Source organism: Lactuca sativa, chromosome 4 (genome assembly GCF_002870075.4).
Source record: "Lactuca sativa cultivar Salinas chromosome 4, Lsat_Salinas_v11, whole genome shotgun sequence".
Taxonomy (NCBI): domain Eukaryota; kingdom Viridiplantae; phylum Streptophyta; class Magnoliopsida; order Asterales; family Asteraceae; genus Lactuca; species Lactuca sativa.
The window spans coordinates 355,255,545-355,276,392 of record NC_056626.2 but is presented as its reverse complement, the minus strand read 5'-3'; the positions used below and the strand labels follow the sequence as shown (position 1 = coordinate 355,276,392).

General features: G+C 35.9%; 1 protein-coding gene and 1 non-coding gene across 2 annotated transcripts; both read right to left on the bottom strand.

The window, feature by feature from the left end:
* Positions 1-6,203: 6,203 nt before the first annotated feature.
* Positions 6,204-6,310, bottom strand: LOC111896379 (small nucleolar RNA R71). Its single transcript, XR_002851877.2, has one exon. It is a non-coding gene; the product is annotated as a small nucleolar RNA R71 (small nucleolar RNA).
* Positions 6,311-14,798: 8,488 nt separating this feature from the next.
* Positions 14,799-17,580, bottom strand: LOC111896364 (probable receptor-like protein kinase At2g23200). Its single transcript, XM_023892369.3, has one exon. The coding sequence runs from the start codon at positions 17,425-17,427 to the stop codon at positions 15,112-15,114; it is 2,316 nt and encodes a 771-aa protein (XP_023748137.1). The 5' UTR covers positions 17,428-17,580; the 3' UTR covers positions 14,799-15,111.
* Positions 17,581-20,848: the final 3,268 nt, after the last annotated feature.

Genomic DNA, 20,848 nt, shown 5'->3' with positions numbered 1-20,848 from the left:
AATGCTTGGAATAGCTTAGAAGACTTCAAAACAAAAAATGGTCAAAAGTTTAGGAGTTTACGACCGTAAACTCAAGGGGTGTTGGTCTTTAGGGAGTAAACTCATTTTAGAAGTGTTCCTTGAACCCCAAACATACTAGCCCTTCCCTACAACACTTAGATGCACTCCTTAGCACTTATAACACTTATACAAAGTGTTTGTCATGTCCTAGAGTGTCATGACTTGTTTATTTATTGTCTAAAGACTATTTGTTTAAATACATATGTCTTTATATGTTATTAGGATCTTTGTGCGTGTCTAAGTCTTCACTTGACACCAAGCATTTATCCGAAACTTCCTTCCGATCCATTCGCAACAGGTGAGTTCATACCCCTTAATCAATGTTTTAAATGTTTTTAAATATTATATCAATCACACGTGATTAATAAGCAGTATTCAAATGATTTACTACTCATTAGCCGTTTTACCAACAGTTTCGTTCAATTGTTTTTCATAAACACTTGATATGTTTAAAACTCCTTATTAAACTGTACATTTTACTCTGTATATTTCATTTCAAAGTCATTTACAATTGTGTTTCAAACAAATGTTTCTTTATACTTAAATTGTTTTATCAAACCCATGTTTTCAACCCGTTTTAATGATTGACATCAAGTCGATCTTTTCTTAGATAATAATTATATTCAAAGGTTTTACAAAACTTATTTTATGCTTTTATATTATCAATTGCATGCCTATATATGTATAGTTATATAAGAAATGTTTAAAAGACTTAGGAAGGCTATCCACCCTATTTCCTTTTCGCGCTTGAGATGTGGTCTAGTGGGACATCGGGTATCCGTCCGAAGGTTGTTTAAATATTAGTTATATATCATATGTACATGTATAGTCATAAAGGTTTTCCCAGTTCATTCAATACCCTTGGGTAGCAAGGGTATACTTCCATGTTCATACGTGCCAGTTACATTACTAGTAAGCTATCGTATGGGTAGTTTAGGAAGATACTAGAACTATTACTAGAACAAGATATCATACAATGAGTCAGTTCATTCATGAGTCAATACTTGCTAGATAGAGAGAGAACACACGTCACAGCTAGTACACACAGTACATTTACATGATTACATGAGTACATTTACATGATTACATTTACATGATTACATTTACATGAGTACATTTACATAGATACATCTACATGAGTACATTTACATGATTACATTTACATGAGTACATTTACATGATTACATTTACATGAGTACGTTTACATAGATAACATATGATGAATTAATAGTATATATTATATTTATAGATTATGTTATATAATCCTCATTCTTATCTTCACTTGTGATACAATCACATAATCGGCGAGATAGATTGGATTTAATATCCTAGTACCAAAGGATACTTCACGGGATTAACCATTCCTAGAATCTCTGTTAGCTACAGAGGTAAAAGCACATCCACGGATGTCAACGGTTGATACCATTACAGGTATACTTTAAGTGACTAACTATTCCTATACCCAGCTGTTAGCAACAGAGTTGAATGTACATCTACAAATGTCTTCAGTTAACACTGTTAGTTACTCTAGTACCAAAGGGTAATACTTAGGTTATTTATATTATTACCTTTATCTTGTGACCCATTCACATAATAGATGTGGTGAATTATATTTGAGTATCGTGGTACCAAAGGATACAATGTCTTATAATAATAATAATAATAGTAGCATAGTTAAGTCTTGGTAGAAGACTACATTTAGAACAGTTGGGTCTTGGTAGAAGACTACATTCAGAATAGTTAAGTCTTGGTAGAAGACTACCTTTAGAACAGTTAGGTCTTGGTAGAAGACTCCCTTTTATAATAGTAGGAATCATAGGGATTTCTAGGGTTTTTCAAACGTTTATAGTTGTTTTACAAACATTTTCATACTTACACGATCTTTCTTTCAAAACATTTTCAAGTCTTTCATTACATGTCATACAAATACTTACATACAAATTAAGACACATTAATACTTATGATCTTACCAGCTTTAAAGCTGATACTCTCTTTCAAAATAACTTGTATCCTCAGGTCAACAGTAGACATGTACCGATGCAAGGTGTAGAGAAGATAGAGCTCGTTCAAGACTCATCTTTCATTTTGATTATACTTTAGTGTCTATTATAATGTGACAGAACACTTGTATTAAAATTATATTATTAATGCAATGGATGATGTTGTTGCTTGTTTACTACTTTTCATTGTTGTGATACTGTACATGACGTCCTCCGCCCCAGAATGTTTTCACCGTTCTTGGTTTTGGGGTGTGACACGTTGTGATTTCAACACCCTAAAACTAAGTACTAATATGTGTATGTTTCCGTATTATCAACAGATGTTGTATTCCGTAAATTTTATAATGATGTTAATTCCTCTAAGTGAGTCATTATAACCATACTTGATAATTACAATTCCGCCTGTTATGACGTTTTTCGGATGCCGACGTGTTTCAGGTTAGGTTTTTCACCCTAGACTGGCCTAGTCTAACTGTAGCGAACAGCTCAGGTGTAGGGTGTCACCCCCGTATAGATCTATACACAAACTCTCACTCTCCCTTCAGGAGACTCTGGTTATAACTACAGGCTACGGTTGTACACGCGATAGGTGCCAAACGAAATGTCTCACAAGGTCCTTAACCAAATTTACGCGAATATGAAATTGCACAGTGTATAATGTTTTCAAGTAAGAATTTAGTTTTCAAAGCCCAACATGTACGTATGTGAATGTGTGAAGTCAACAAGCATGTAGATGGACCACGAAGGCGCAATAAACATGTAAGGTATATTCTAGGCCCAATAAACGTGTAAAAGGACAACAAAAGCCCAACAATTTACAATTTTAGCCCAAAAGCCATGAAAGTCCAAAATGAGGCCTATTTGTGATAGTTTACACTTTTAGCCCTTTTAAAATCGCAAATACCATAAAGATTCATATTTATCAAAAATAAATCTTTTTTGTCCCTTAAAACCATGAGTTATATATAATAAGCTCACTTTTGATTATTTTGCCATTTTTGGCCCTCTCATGAAATTTTCTTAGTTTTAAACAACTTTGAAGTGTTATAAACCTTTTCTTTGCATAATAAGTTGTAATAAGTGTTATGTTCTACAAATATCATCATATTTTAGCATATTTTCAAGTTTATGAAGTTTATAACACATAATCACACTTATATCATAAAAAACACACAAAATCATGCATATACACATAGATCTACACAGAACAACTTGTATTCTCCCCCAAAACATAGTAAAAACTTAAAATAGGAAGTATGAACTCACATTGGTTTGATGATTTCAGTTTTTGATGAAGAATGAGAAGGATCTCGGCCCTAATAAGCTTCTTCAGTGGAGTTTTCAAATCTAAGATGGATCTAAGAGCATGGATCATGAAATGATGTGTTAAGAAGTGAAGATTATCACAAAATGAAGTTAATAATCAAACTTAGAGAGTAGCTTACCAAATGAGTAGATTTTTGGTGGAGTATCATTGGATTTACACTCTAGCACACACAAATTTTAGGAGATGAAGATGAGAGAATTTTAAATGGCTTTAAGAGGAGTTTTGTAGTGTTGGAAGTTTGAATGGAGAATGGTGAGTGAAGAGAGGCTTGGCCGAGAATAAGAAGGAGAAAGAAGAAGAGAGAAGAGAGAGAAAAGAAAAGATGTGTATGGGTATATGAGATTGGCCTAGATACATGTTGTGGTAAATGCATGGATATCCAAGGGATAATAGTGAGGTGTCAATTAATTATATCCATGGAATTTTTCCTTTTTATATATATATATATAGCCAAGAATTTGAGATGGGAGGAAAAGAGATAGAAATGTTTGGTCCATTTTTGAATATGTTCGAAATTATGTGGCCCGATATGAAAGTTTTCGGCCCATTGGGCCCATTTGAGGGTTTACGGTCCAATAATGACAAAGAAATGGGTTTACGGCCCAATAAAGCTAATATTGCCATATTTATACTTATTTTTAGGCAATATTTAAGTACATTTTTATTAATAAATTGATAATATGTTTAGAATAATGGTACTTATGACTTTAAATTGTTATTAAAAGGATTTTCGAAGAGAGTGACCAAAAGTGACAATATGTAGAACATGGGAGGCTTGAAAGACAAGAAAAGAATAAATCCACGATAAATACTGAATTCACGACATGGCAAAGTCGGCCACGACGTGGCAAGAGGTTTCCAGAAGATAGACATCGCGATGCGGAGGATTCCTTGGAGGATACGGATTACTTGAAGCCCACGACGTGGCGCGAGTTTTTGGAGATTATTTAAGTTCTCCTGATTATTACGAAAGGAAGAAGCTTTTGGTTGAAGGAATGAATTCCAGGAGACGATTCAGAGCGAAAGAAGGGTTCTGGAAGAAGGTTTTCAACACCAAAAAGAATAGAGGTTTTTATTTTAGTTAAATAAGAACATGTCTTTTATTACTTTTAGCTGTGTTGGTTTAGTTGCTATGATGAGCAGCTGAATCTAGCTACTCTTGTTTAGCTAGATGTAGCTTCAAACTTATGAATTGTTCAATGTTTATGAATTAAGTTTAGTTGGTAAAAATTGCTTGTGTTTGATTTGTATAACCTAGCATGCTATTGTTTGTTTCTCTAATTGCTTGATTGCATGTTTTGTGTAGCTTAGTGACCAATAAACTACATGAACCTTTTTACCTAATGATTTAGTGAACATTGAATTGTTAGAGCTAGGATTGACCAATCTTAGTTAGTAATTAGAATAAATAAAGCTTAGCTGTGCTAGAGAACGTGTATTGTGATCATAATTGCGTTTATACAACAAATCTTACATAGCATATTTACATTCATAATTAGTTCTGTGTTTAATTATGTGTGAACATACATGGTTTGACATGAATTAGTTAATTATTGGTAAAGTTAGAACTAAATTACTAATACAACTAAAAACCAACTTAATAATCCGTAATCATGAGTTAGCCATAAGGAAGATGCGGATTCAAACTAAACAAGAGTGTGTTTTTAATTATTGAATTTGAATTTAAGTTCATCTGATCTTGCAAAATCGGATAAAACCCCTTTAAACTTGTTAATAATTAGGTTAATTTGATAGTGAGTAAATTAATTAAAACACTATTCACTGTGATCGACACCCGACTTACCCAAGCTATACTGTAATCTGACTAGGTACACTGCCTATAAGTGCATAGTTAGTTAAGTTTGTTAGGTTATAAATATTAAAATTAGTGAGTACTTTTGTGCACATCAAGTTTTTGGCGCCGTTGCCGGGGAACAGCTTAGTATTTTTTTTTTAGCTTTTAGTTTATTTATTTACATTAAATTAACCGATCCTTCTTGTGGAGTAAAAACCACAAAAAGTTAATTTTTCAGCAAAATAAATTTTTTTTCTGCCAGTTACCTGCCACGACGTGGACAGTTAAAAAAACTAGCTTTTTTGTTGTAGTTAGTTTTTCTTATTTTAGTTCAGTTTTACGTTTTTAGTTTAGCAAGTTGTAGGAGTTCATGACCAGAAGCTCAAACACACACTTGGTACCACCACTTGAAGATCCCGAGTCTGCACTTCACAAGAAAAAGACGCCCTTACAAGAATTGAAGTCAGCTTTTTCTAGGAAGTTGGGAAAGAAGACATGAGAGTCAAGTTCATCCGTGAGGCACAAGAGCAATCTTGAGCATTTGGATCATACACCCGTCCAAACCGAGTCTGAAATCGATACCGAACCGGAATTTGAAGAACACACGAGCGAACTCGAGAACGAGCCAAGGAATGAGATGGCAGCAATTAAAGAAATGTCCATGGAAGCTTACAAGAAGCGGATCCGAGAAGATGTGGGTCCCGGTTTAGTCCAACCCACAATACCTGCCACTGCCACATTCGAGCTGAAGGGACACATATTGACTGCACTGAAGGACATCCCATTTTTCGGGAAAGATCATGAGGATGCTTTTAAGCATCTAGATGAAGTCACCGACATTGCGGATTACTTCAATGTCCCAAATGTCAACAGAAACACAGTCTTGCTTAGGATGCTTCCCATCACTTTCAAAGGAGCTGCTAAGGAGTGGTTAAAAGCACTCCCACCGAGTACAATCACCACTTAGGCTCAAATGCGTGAGCAATTCCTGGACCAGTTTTGCCCGCCGTCCAAGATATCCAAACTCAAGAAGGCAATAGCCAACTTTGAGCAACAGCCGGGGGAGTCATTATACGAAGCATAGGATCGGTACAAGGGCTTGCTCAGAAATTGCCCTCAGCATGATCTAAATGTGCAGCAAGAGATGTCAATCTTCTATGATGGGGTCAACGTGATGACAAGACAACTCCTTGATTCTCAACGACCTTTGACAAAGAAAAATCCAAGGGAGGTCAAGGAGCTAATTAAAGAATTCGCAAAGCACTCTCGCGAATACCACAACCCGAGGCAAGATGGAATCAAAGGCGGTGGAGGGGCCCAAACTGAAGAAATAGCAGCTGTAATGGCCATGTTGAATAATATGGATCGAAGGATAACACAAATGGACCAGTCAATACATGCCATAAGAGTGGGTTGCGAGAGATGCAGTGGTCCACACTTGACCAAGGACTGCAATGTAGATGAGTATGGGAACAGAAAAGCTCAAGTGTGCTACTCTAGTGGGGATAAATTTGATGAGGACTGGAGGAAACCGAAGAAGGAGTGGCTGCCATATGAAGAGTATAAGAAGCAAAAAGAAGATAAGTATAGGCAGATAGGTCGAGGCTTTTATCAGAAGGAGCAGCCACCAGCCGAGAAGAAACCCAACCTAGAGACCATTTTGATGAAGTTTATGGAAGCTTCGGAAAAAAGACACGATGCCACTGATTCCGCTATTATGGAACAACAAACTTTGATAAAGAATCAACAAGCCTCCATCCATAATCTTGAAGTACAATTTGGTCAACTAACCACTCTAGTTCATGAAAAATTGTCCCCGAAGAATCCCGAAGTAAAGACCCAATCTCTTGTAATGGCCATCGATACTGAAGAAGATGCAATCTTTGAGTTCCTGGAGGCATTGGAAGAAGAACCACAGCAGCCCGATCCAAAACCTAAGAAGTCGAAGTTTGAAAGTAAAAAGATTGTTGAATCAGCTTCGCCACGACGTGGCACTCCTCTGGCCACGACGTGGCGCATGTCAGATCAAAAATCCTTTGAGCCCGTTCAAGCTTATCAGCCACCTTTGCCATTTCCCACCCGAGCTGCACTTAGTCTACCGGAGAAGGAGCATTTAGAGTTTGTAAAGCATGTGAAGGGGATCCCAATTAATACTCCCTTTGTCGAGTCCTTATCCAAAACTCCCGAGAATCAGAAATTACTGCAAGATTTGATAGACACTCGAAGGCAATTAAAGAAGCAGTCTAAAGTGATTCTAAGTGAACAAACTTCAAAAGCTGTGCTGGGAGAGACACCAGAAAAGATGGGGGATCCTGGACGCCTCACTCTTCCGTGTGAATTTGGTAATAAAATGAAGGTTAATGCTTTAGCCGATTATGGGGCTAGCATTAATTTGATGCCTTTTTCATTTTATCAAAAATTGGAGATTTAGAAGATGAAGGCTACAAAAATGAAGATTCACATGGCGAATCGTTCGGTGACACAACCTCGGGGCGTCGTGGAGGATATTTTGGTGAAAATTGGAAAATTTGTTTTTCCAATAGACTTTGTAGTTTTGGATATGAAGGAAGATCCCGATGTTCCAATAATCCTTGGTTGTCCATTACTTAAAATTGCTGGAGCTCTTATTGATATCCGCGAATCTAAGCTCACTTTCAGGGTTGGAGATGAACAAGAAGTCTTTGGAATACAAGATGACTTTCAAGAGGATAAAGAAGAGGTGTTCACAATTAATGAAGATAATGGACTTGAAGAACTGGAAAAGCTTATGGAAGAAAAGATCAAGGGAGTTCATCAAGTCAAAAGAACAAAACCGAGGGCATCTGTTCCATATTTGATTGAAGTCATAGCTTACAAGAGTCCGCCTTCTTGGGTGAGCAAAGATGATGAGGAGATGACAAGTGATGAAGAGGAGGCCACTTCAAGAGTAACAAAGCCAGTGGTGAAAGAGGAGGAGAATGCTATGGAGTGCAAGGAACAAACTAAGGGCACAAAACGCAAGCTTGAAGAAGATGGAAAAACTAAAAAGGAGAATTCAAAGAAGGCGTATAAAAGGCGAGTTCAAGCTTACAAGAGGCGGTTCAAGGAACAAAAGATCTTAATGGTGGACTCTTCAGAAGATTCAACGTAGAAGGCACGGAGTCCAGCTCAAGACTCCAAGAAAAAAGAAGCGCTTCTCGGGAGGCAACCCTAGCTTGGTTTGCATTTTCTTTTCTTTTTAATTTTTTTTAGCTTTTAATTAGGAAAAATATCAACTCATCATCAAATAACTGATAATTAGTAAAGAATTAGCTGTGGGGAACTTTAATGAATAAGATGAATAGTATTTAGTTAAAATGTGAGATTTTATAACATTTTGCAATCAGGCAGTTTCCACGACGTGGGCATAGCCAGCCACGTCGTGGGTCAAAATGAAAACACGGGACCAGATGATAGATTTAAAGTCCACGACGTGGGCATAGCTAGCCACGACGTGGCCTTTAAAAAGTCACGGGGGGGACCATATGCTTAAAACCCTTTGACCAATAATCCCATTCACATTAGATACTGCCGCACGAACGGGAACAACAAACCCCACAGCCGATTTCTTAATCTACTTCCAAATCCCTTGCAAGTTCTTTCCAATTAATCTACTTGGTATGTATTCTACTCATTATTTGTAGTTAGTTCTTCGAATTTTAAATTTTCATGGCTAGGGTTTATGTAATTCACGAAATTGGTTGAAATTAGTTGTTGATTCTAGGTTGCATGTCCCTTAAATGTCCATAGGAACAAACCCCAAGCACTAATTTTGTTAGAAATGGCATACAAAATGACCGATCTATAAACTGGTTGCGACTGCGGTCCACGACGTGGCGTAGCCTGGCCACGTCGTGACTTCTAGCAGACAGGTTTAAATTGTTTTAATGTTTTGGATGTTTGCTGCTTTGGTTTGATTTTATATGCAGAAATGGGACCACGAAGAGCTATTCCACAGGAGGAAAACCCGATAGATGTAGCAAGTATACATCCCTTATATCAGTTTCCTCAAAACATTCCCCGACCGTTGTTAACTACTTACGAGAATTGGCTGGGATGGCTGTACAATAGGGAGTTTGTGATAGCCCCAATTATCGATTGGGGATGGCTCGGTGGAGTGGGAATGGTTGCTGAGTTGGCACGCTATTGGTCGAAGACATATGTTGGAGATCAATTTTCTTTCACTTGTCACGGGTGGAGGAATTTATTTGCCATTCAAGAACCCGTATACCAGGAATTATCGGTGGAGTTTTTCTCTACCGTATGCTTCGAGGAACGTACCATGGATTTCACCTACAACCGAGCACTTGAGTTTCATTTGGGTGGTGTTTATAGAGAGTGTAGTCTTCGGGAATTCGCTTGGCGTATGGGGCTTTATACCGAAATGGAAACTCAATTTCTGTTTTTCATACCGTTCTTGCTTGGATGCGTTCGGGATTTTAATCCCGGTATTATGGATGTTCAGTTCTGGCGGGGCATTACTAGCCATGAATACAATACTCGTGACTTGAGTGAGTCACAAATTCGGAATCCTGTTTTCTGATTTTTACATCGCGTGACCACTTTCTCAATAAATCACAAGCATCATGGTGATAAAGTCCCCATTCAGAATTTGTTTTATTTATGGACTCTTATTACCCCGGGAGTTTGCTGTGATTTACCTTATATGTTGGCGAGGTTCATGGGGAAGAATGCAGCCAATTCAGGCCCGGGAGCCAGATTACAGGGGGCATTTGGTTATTCGCCTTGCTAGGTCATATCATATTTTGACCCATGATTTTGTGAGGAATCTTACTCGATTCCCAGACACAGACTTGACCATTCAAGTCTTGGGAGTTATGCGGGCTGTAGTGAATGTTGGGGGTCGTTTTGTTATACCACCGATAGATGACGAGCAAGAGAAGGCGCAGCCAGGATAGCAACCGCCAGCCAGACCACGGCGTCGGAATGCGCGAGCTAGAGGTGACGTCGAGAGAGAGCGTGCTACTTCCCAGTATGTGCAGGGAGTGCCCACCGACCCTTTTCAGAGTCGGGTAGGAACTTATTTGGATAATCTACGGGGGCATGCCATTTACCATACCCAGCTTACTGAGGGTATTTATTCGCATTTGGGTGTGACCCGACCACCTTCTATGCCACCACATTATCCTTATTTTCCGACATGGGAGGAGCTATGGCGTCCGCAAAATGATGGGGCAGGACCAAGTGGAGCGCAAGACCAAGATGATGATTGATTTTATTTCCTTTTCTTTTCATTTTGTTTTGTTTTTGAGTGATTTTTAGTTTTTTTTATGTTTGAATTTGGTGTGTAATGTAAAACATTCTTGATCTATGATGTTACTCTTTTATTTCTTTTGGGTTGTTCCATTTTTCAGATTAGCATTGGAATTCTAAGGAGCATGTAAGGTTAACTCTAGAGTTGTATTTGTCGAGTCGAGGAAGCGTAGAGTCGTGAGTTGGAACCCACAATTCAAGATAAGTGTGGGGTACGTTAGTAGGAGAGACGTTACAGTTGGGAAGTGTATTTACATAGAAGCGTCTTAAACCATTTAGACATTGGTCAAGTTGCTAGAGTGTATGAAAGAAATAAGACAATTTTGCTGATGTCTAGTTTCCACGACGTGGACTTCTTACGCCATGTCGTGGCGCTTATGCAATTTGAAGAAATAAAGCAGTTTGGTGTTCGCGTTTTGATCTAATATCACGACGTGGATAGCTACCTGCCACGATGTGTCCCAGTTTATCATTGCCCACATTTCTACTTACTAACACCCACTTTGAAGAGTTGAAGTTTCGAGTCATGTTCGTGGTTTATTTACATATTCACCCAGTTCTACACCGAGCTTCTATTTTTGGAGGTCCAGATTTCGGATGCACGTTTTCCACACTTTTGGAGATGCTCACGCCATTATCCCAGGGGAGTCTGTTTCTTTTTCTCCCTTTTCTTTAATTTTGATTTATTTTTATGAATACAATGAGGGCATTGTATGAAATTAGTGTGGGGTAGGGGTAGAAAAAGTAAATCGCTAGATAATCATAGAATTTGATAGTAAAAATTGAAAATTTTGAAATTGAAATTTTTAATAATTGAATCTAGTAATAGTAATTTGAGCTATAATTGCTAGTGTTATGTGGGATGATCCGATGAAAGTTCAAATGTTTAGTTGAGCCAATACACGTTATAGTGCATTTGTGGCCTCCCTTATTTTAGTGAAATCATGGAACAAAAACATAACCCCACTTGGTTTGACGGATGCAATATGTTTAGCAGCCTAAACCTGAAATGTATCTAGGAAAATTATTATCATTAACCGATAAAGGTTGAGGTTGAGCGCCTCTGCTTAAGCATGTAGGTTTTGAGTGAAAAAAGTGAGGTACATGTAAAAAAGAAAGAGAGAGAATTACAAGTAAAGTTGTAAGAATTTTGGAGCAAATAAAGTGAAGATTAAAAGATCAAAATTCCAAGAAATGCAAAAAGTTGAAGATACCAGAAATCAAATCAAATAAGGTGGTGAATTTGCAGAAATCAAAGATCAAATGTCAAAGAAGTGAAGAATTCCAAAAGAGCTCCATAGTGGTATCAATAATTGTAATTCTAGATTATGTATGCTTAGGTTGCTCAACTAAAAATACCTTGAGGATAAGGAGGTTTTCTGCGGATGGATTCGGAGGGTTGCATAAAATGAGCATTGTTCGGAAAAAGTGGGCGAGAGTTTATGAAGATTGTGAGTATTTAAAGTATGGGGGAGTACTTTAGGAAAATTATAGACACAAATGTATGCGTTGAGGTCTTGGCATAATGGCTGAGCTAGAGTTGGATTGTTCTATGTGGTGTTAGTAATTAGAAGTTAAGTTTAAATTTGCTTAAGGGCAAGCAAAGCCTAAGTGTGGGGTATTTTGATATTGCCATATTTATACTTATTTTTAGGCAATATTTAAGTACATTTTTATTAATAAATTGATAATATGTTTAGAATAATGGTACTTATGACTTTAAATTGTTATTAAAAGGATTTTCGAAGAGAGGGACCAAAAGTGACAATATGTGGAACACGGGAGGCTTGAAAGACAAGAAAAGAATAAATCCACGATAAATATTGAATTCACGACGTGGCAAAGTCGGCCACGACGTGGCAAGAGGTTTCCAGAAGATAGACATCGCGATGCGGAGGATTCCTTGGAGGATACGGATTACTTGAAGCCCACGACGTGGCAAAGCTGGTCACGACGTGGCGCAAGTTTTTGGAGATTATTTAAGTTCTCCTGATTATTACAAAAGGAAAAAGCTTTTGGCTGAAGGAAAGAATTCCAGGAGACGATTCAGAGCGAAAGAAGGGTTCTGGATGAAGGTTTTCAACACCAAAAAGAAGAGAGGTTTTTATTTTAGTTAAATAAGAACATGTCTTTTATTACTTTTAGCTGTGTTGGCTTAGTTGCTATGATGAGCAGCTGAATCTAACTACTCTTGTTTAGCTAGATGAAGCTTCAAACTTATGAATAGTTCAATGTTTATGGATTAATTTTAGTTGGTAAAAATTGCTTGTGTTTGATTTGTATAACCTAGCATGCTATTGTTTGTTTCTCTAATTGCTTGATTGCATGTTCTGTGTAGCTTAGTGACCATTAAACTGCATGAACTTGTTTACCTAATGATTTAGTGAACATTGAATTGTTAGAGCTAGGATTGACCAATCTTAGTTAGTAATTAGAATAAATAAAGCTTAGCTGTGCTAGAGAACATGTATTGTGATCATAATTGTGTTTATACAACAAATCTTACATAGCATATTTACATTCATAATTGGTTATGTGTTTAATTATGTGTGAACATACATTGTTAGACATGAATTAGTTAATTATTGGTAAAGTTAGAACTAAATTACTAATACAACTAAAAACCAACTTAATAATCCGTAATCATGAGTTAGCCATAAGGAAGAAGTGGATTCAAACTAAACAAGAGTGTGTTTTTAATTATTGAATTTGAATTTAAGTTCATCTGATCTTGCAAAATCAAATAAAACCCCTTTAAACTTGTTAATAATTAGGTTAATTTTATAGTGAGTAAATTAATTAAAACACCATTCCCTGGGATCGATACCCGACTTACCCAAGCTATACTGTAATCTGACTAGGTACACTGCCTATAAGTGCATAAGTGCATAGTTAGTTAAGTTTGTTAGGTTATAAATATTAAAATTAGTGGGTACTTTTGTGCACATCAAAAGCCCATGACGTCAAGTAAAATATTTTAGGCCCAATAAGGCCCATAAAAGGTCTTATGGCCCAAAATGTTATAGTTTAATGAATGTAGGTCCAATTTGGGCCCATATAAGGATTCTTAGCACAAAATAACCAAGTTGTGACTTTATTGGCCAATTAGACCCAATAAGTGATTTCTAGTCCAATAGGGGTTTGAACTGGAAATTTAGGGTTTCAAACCCACAGTTAAGTATATATGAGATGTATTGAACTAGGTTTTGAACTTCACTCATGAGTTGTGATTCAAATGGTTATTTTGAATGAACATAGTACATGACATCAACTTAGATTACAAGTTATACAAGAGTTGATTTACATGAAGACAAAATTTCCTAAGCAAAAATGTTAGTTTTGACATTCTTCCACCCAAGAACAAAGGGGAGAGAGATTTAGAGAGAGAAAGTAGAAAGAGTGTGAGGGATATAAGTGAGTGTAAGTTTTCTTGGATCTTTGAAGGATGTATGGAATATTTTCACATATGCACGATACTCTCATGTACTTAGATGAAGTCATTGTTATGATATCACCCTCCAAGTTTACATCGATTTGTGTGCTAAGCAATCCCAACTTCGTACTGATTTTTTGAAAGTGGCTTATAATTATCTCGAGTGTGGTGATTCTAAAACGCAAATGAAATCCATATCCCATATACGAAAGTATGTGAAAACCACATTTAAAGTTTTCTGTTTATAGGGCTCGAGTCCGACAATTTTCATGAATCTGATCTTACTTCGGGTTAAAAATATAATAAAAATGAAATCATATAATAGACCTAAGTCTGAGTTCAAAAACATACTAAAAACAATTTACAAAATGTGTAGCTATCCCAACAAATTGGTACAATTTTCGTTTCTAGGAAAATCAGTTAAATACTGATTTTACTACCATAAAACGGACATAACTACTTTGTATGTTATTTGTTTTTAATGATCTTTATATCCATACAATCGTTAGAACATACTCTATCCAATTTGTCCACATATTGCTCCAAAGTATACTTAATACATAAATTGTAAATAGTACTTATTTTTGTGAATTGTTTTTCTATTTTTTAATGATTATCAACTTTCGAGCAACTTGGAGTAATCTGTGTGCAATTATGAGTAACATAACTTCATATTACACTGGCATTCGCGGTGGTTTGACGGACCATCTTTGACCTATTTTTATTAATTGTTACGGTTGTCGATTGTTTTGAATTGTTGAATTGGTTTGAATTCCTTTCGGTATCACCTGGCATGTATCAAACATAATTGATGAATAAAAGATGAAATTGATATGGAATCAAACAAAAACTGGATCGTGCTGTGATACCAGTTACAATGAAAAACAAAAATAATAGAGATATATTTTGATTTGTTGTTTTCAATTTTTGATTATAAATGAAAAGCTACGAGTTACACATATACAAAAAGTGATGCTTAGCTAACAACTTCTAACTAACAAAACTGCTCGAACCGCATATATAAATAAAAGGCTATATTATCGAGCTTTTCTAACAAACCCATAGCTGATGGCCATGAACTACTCGTTTGTATTATCGAGCTCCTTTCATCCCTAATTGTGAAAATACTTGGCTTTCACTCGGATAGCTCGAGCTCGAGCTATCATTCACTTCGAACTCATGATTAATACATGACGGAAGCCGTTCAATCACTGACATCGGAAACTGCAATGATGTGTTGATTGATCGTGCTATTTTTGTAGAACTCACTGTCGTCATCTACCGGTTGTTGAAATCCCAACGCGTATTCTAAATCTCGTTGCACTTCTATCATGGTAGGCCTTTCCTCTCCTAAATCCTTTAAACATCTCTCAACCAAGGTCAAAAAGATCCGTAACGAATCCATATTTATCGTACCCATAAGAAATGGATCGATTATATTCTCAACATTCCCGCACTTTATATGTTTCTTTGCCCAATCCGCCAAATTCACTTCCTTATCAGGAAAATTGTGTCCGATAACGGGCCTTGCGCAAAGTACTTCTACAAGAACCACTCCAAATGCATAAACATCGGATTTTTGTGTCACTTTCATGTATATCGCGTATTCAGGATCCATATAACCGAAACTCCCCTTGATATCAGAAATCCCGCTTTCATCCACATTATCGAAACGAGATATCCCAAAATCGGCCACCTTCGCAACGTAAAGATCGTTAAGCAAGATGTTTGTTGACTTCACGTCGCGATGAATTATCCCATCTTTTGAACCCGTGTGAAGGTAATGCAAACCTCGGGCCGCACTAATACAGATCTCAAGTCTCTGTTCCCATGAAAGCTTTAGGTTGTATTCATTACCATATAAATGATCTTGAAGAGTACCCTTTTCCATAAACTCATACATGAGTATCATCTCGGATTTCTCATCACAATAACCAACCAAAGAAACTAGGTGGCGGTGTCGTATCTTTGACAACACCATGATCTCGGTCACAAACTCCGGCCGCCCTTGTCCGTGCCCCTTTCCGCCTCGTTTCACCGCCACGTTTCGACCATTTGAAAGTGTTCCTTTATAGACCTTACCAAAACCTCCTTGTCCAATCATCAACTTCTCATCAAAATTCTTGGTTGCTTTTAATATATCACGAAATGGGATTTTAAGGTTGAGACTCAAATGGGGGGCCGTTGATGGATCAGTATCTAAATCCGTGTAAGAATCACCACCGTACGATAGCATCACCTGAGATCTTTGGTTGATCAACTTTTCTTGATACTTCTTCCCCATGAAAAAACCGATTAGTAAAATCAGCACAAAAGCTACACATCCAACCACAATCAACACGATTGTGTTTATGTTCTTCCTTTCATTCTCCTGATCAATCTCGCTGGAATTCTTCAACAACTCCATGATCTCGACCCCGTTCAAGAACGCCGTGTAATTGCTACCGGGAGTCGCACCAATACCGATGTTCATAAACTGTGACTCCACTGAATCCACCACCATGTCAACAAAAAACGGTGCTGCTAGAACTATCACTCTGTCACTCGGTCCAATATTCGCGCTAAAGTGGCTGTAGATGAAGAATCTGAAGGCTTCATGACTGAGACTGGTGCTTATAACATCGCAGAAATGTGCTCGAACAAGGTAGGTAGCGTTCTTTTTTACACCAAAATTCCATGTTATGTTGAATGAGTTGATGTTCAATTGTTTGGCTGTTTTGTAAACATAAGCAGGAGCATGGTATTCGGTTGCTCCATTATCTCCATATTTAAGAAGGCCGTCGAAACTTTTGTTTGTTGCTCCTTCACTGTTGGAGATAAAGGAATCATCAAGTTTCCATTTTCTTCCTAGAGTAGTGTCACGCTCATCTTCAGTCGTCTGCAGTCCTCCGACGTCAATTCTGTAAATTAGGTTGAAAGCATAATCCGATGTTAAGTTATGCAGATCATCAATTTTTCCGGCAGGTGAACTACGTGGGAAAGGGACGCCTTGCGTGAACATATTAGCTGGTGTCGTGAAAGCTTCAATGGCGTTAACAAAAGCAGGAGATGAGGGATCGGAGGGTGTGAATTCGATTCTGTAGCTTGTTTTAGCTCCAGTTGGGATGAAAAGTTCTTTAATTTCAATCGCGTCACCGACACTAAAATTGGATAACAACGAAAACCCAGAAACTGAAACGGCGAATCTTGAATCGGAAAGTTTAAATTTTTTTGTGGAGAATGCGAAAAAATGAAGGCGTATCAAGACGAAAGTGTTGGGTTCATTTGCTGGGAGTTCGTACCATGATTTCTTGGTGAAAATTCTTGCTGTATGGTAGATTGGAGGTTTACTGGATGAAGTGTTCAAGTTTTCAACGGCGGAGCCGCCGGAAGCGTAATTGTCATCGGAGACAAAGGTCTGTCCACTGAAAATGATGTTAGAGTTTGATCCACAGTTGATGAAGAGGGGGTCCGGTAAACCGTAAAGTGAGGAAACAAGAGAGAGAAGGGTGAGGAGAGAGAAACAAAGGGTGGACGCCATTGAAGGAAAGTGAAGAACTTCTGGTTCCAATAGCGAAAAATTATGTGTTCCATTCACGGGGAGGAAGAAGACAATGTGGGAAAAGGGTATTGAGGAAGACTGAGACTGTTGACTTTTAGCATGTGGTTGTGAGCGGATTGTTGAAGAACAACGGATTATAATTTCATTCCTCGTTTTAAAAATCACGATAACTACATTTGTTACCATAAGTATAAATAATAGCACCAGTAATAACAACCAACTGCGGATCTTTGTCACCATAACGATAAATAAATTGAGTAATTTAATATTTTTGGGTTGATTTTATTTTTTAATTAGGAACTAGTTGTGTAACCCGTATATTATATAGGTTGATTAAAACAAAATGTTATAAAGGATTAAACAATAAGTCTATTTGAATTTGAAAAAAAAATGAAATTTACGGAAATAAAATATCTTTAATAATTATAGTATTGATTTACACATTTAATACAATGAATACTTTACATATATAATAGTAGAAGTATTAATTAATAAAATTATAATTTTTGATTAATAAAGAAATAAAAATCCACATAATGACACGTGGAATTTAAATAATTTAAATATCTTACATAATGACATTTGGCAATAATGTATTAGAAGATAACATGTGGCAAAATCATTTTCATTTATTAGGAAGGATGAGACTCATGTATTACATGAGTTAATTAAAAAAATTAAATATCAAAATGTAAAAATTAAGTATTTTTAAAAATTAAATTTTAAAATAATGAAGGAAAAAACATATTTATTGCAATTTAAGATCATATTTATTACATTTAATACTTGACTTATATAGTTATGTATTATGTGGCTTTTTAATTTTAAAAATTAAAAAAATCTAAAATTGATATATGAATATTATTTATTTCAAAAATACTACAAAATGACAAGTGTCAAAACTTATAGGAGATTCACACGTGACAAAATTGATCTTCGTTTGTTAGAGTAGATTAGTCAGTTCCAAAAACATTTTAAAAATAACAAGTATGTCCGAAATGCCTATTATGGACCCGAATTCCAAAATCAGTAATATGGTCACCATATGTATAGAACGTCGGACACCTTGTTCCGAACACACAGTTTCAGACCTCGTTTGCTCATCCCTTGTTACGCATTTTATCAATTTTAAACAATGTTTTCTTCTGACAGTGAAAAGATCCAACATTTTTGGGTAGGTGTTGATTTTTTACATCATTATATGTTACTAGGTTACAATCCGTAGAAACCACGGATAAAAGCTTTATAAAATTTTGCTAAATTAATAAGATGTAAGTTTTTTTCAGACTTTTATATTGATTATTTAAAATTAATATATATTTCTATATATAAAATAATAAAATCATACTATTTAAAAAAAATGGCCAATTATTATTCTTACTTATTAATGAATTTAGGTAATTTTCTATTAGTGAAACAAAACATAAAGCTTTTAGTTTGCGTTTGGATTTAGCTACATGAGACAGAGGAGATTAATAATAAGGTGGAATTCAAGTCTTCTGTATTCCACCCATTCCATTTTTTTCTTGATTAAAATAATAGAAAAAATAATTAGTAATGAGTAAAAGTGCAATAAAACATAGGCAAAGCCTAAGATCTTATAGATAAGCCATGTAATCCATTTTCTTTTAAAACAAAAAATGTGGACAATATCTTTTGCTAACCTGCATTTAGGGCCGGCAATTCTTGACACGACTCGCGACACGATCCGCAACACGACACGAAATAAGTGGGTTTGGGTTGAGGTTTTCAACCCGCCAACCCGCCGACCCGTCAACCCGCCAACCTGTTTATTAAATGGGTCATATATTGGTTTCTCAAAAAATAAACAGGTTGATCCGCCAACCCGTTTATATTTTTAATAAAAAATATATATTTTTTATTTTTAAATGTATTTATGTATCCAGTATCAATATTTAATAAGTATTATGTAATAAGTATTATCTATGTTTGTATTAATGTTTAGTTTGAACATGTTTCTATTAATATTTTTTATTTTTATTTGGATGTTTAAGATTTAAGTAGTTAAGTGTCTAAAATTCGGATATGTTTGCATCAACCATCAAGAATTTATTCATGTTTAATTGTCAATTTTATTTAGGGAATCTGACCCACGAACCAAATCTAACCCACGAACCCGCAAACATGTGAACCCGTATAAATAAATGGGTTGGCGGGTCATATACGAGTTTAGGTTCAAAACTCGCCTACCTGTGACCTGTATATTTAAATGGGTTGTGTTTGGGTTGATATATTTTGACCCGCCAACCTGCCAACCCGAACAAGACACGATTGCCAGACCTACCTGCATTGCTTAGCATTGATTACAGGTAAATCAAATTCATTGCCTAAATTGTTAGAAAAAGTAACTGTATGTTGGTGTTTTGTATTTAACAAAAACTATTATTAGAATACGATATTATTTTTTAAATCACTTGGGAGTTGAAATCACCTTTGATTTAGTATATAATACATATTTTTTATTTTTATTTACCCCCACTTGGATTTTTTTTTCTAGCAAATTAAAAGAAAAACATATAAACATTACATTTTTAATTATATTTTTAAGTCATGAATTCTTATAGAAGAATATTAACCGCCAACATCCATCCAATTTATGTTGATGATGTAAAATAAGTGGTTAAAATTGAAATAAATTTAAAAAGGCCGTACAGACATATAGCTTCCAGTATATCGTCATTGCCACACATTCACCACCTAATAAACCACAAAATGGGCAAAACAAACATATTATTATCTCATATGAGATATTGGATGTTGTCACAGTGAAACCAGGGACGGACGCAAGAATATATGGTAGGTGTTGCCGGGATGAATAAGTATCGCCCATACATGAAAAATAGATAGAAAAAATTGAAAAATCGAAATTTTTTTTACTACGGTCAGAAAAAGTTAGGGGTTGCCAGTACCACACTTGGAACCCCTTAGAACCGTCCTTGAGTGAAACTTATCCATGCATGAAATTAACGTACATAAATTAGTTATAAAATGAAGAAAAGAGAAAAAGAATAACAACATACTTTACCCTTGCTACCAATTTGGGCAATGTACTTTAATCTTTACCATTAAGGTAACATAGTTACGTTTTTTTTATTGATAATAGCAATGTACTTTATTTTTTCACTTACTATAGCAATGTACTTACATTACACTACTAATATAGACATTGTACTTTATTTGTTAGATATTGCTTCTACCGTAAGAAATGTAAGCTATTTTGAGTACATAATTGTAAGTACGTTACATTTACTTGTTTAGTGTCACATTTTACTTTCATTTTGTTTTTACAACATTGTACTTTTCAAATCAAAAGTACGCTTCTATTTTTTGCAATTAGCCTAAAATAAAAATAAAGATAGAAAATGAAAACTAAATGTTA

Excerpts from the sequence above, each read along its gene's own strand:
- LOC111896364 (XM_023892369.3), bottom strand. The coding sequence starts at position 17,427 with ATGGCGTCCACCCTTTGTTTCTCTCTCCTCACCCTTCTCTCTCTTGTT.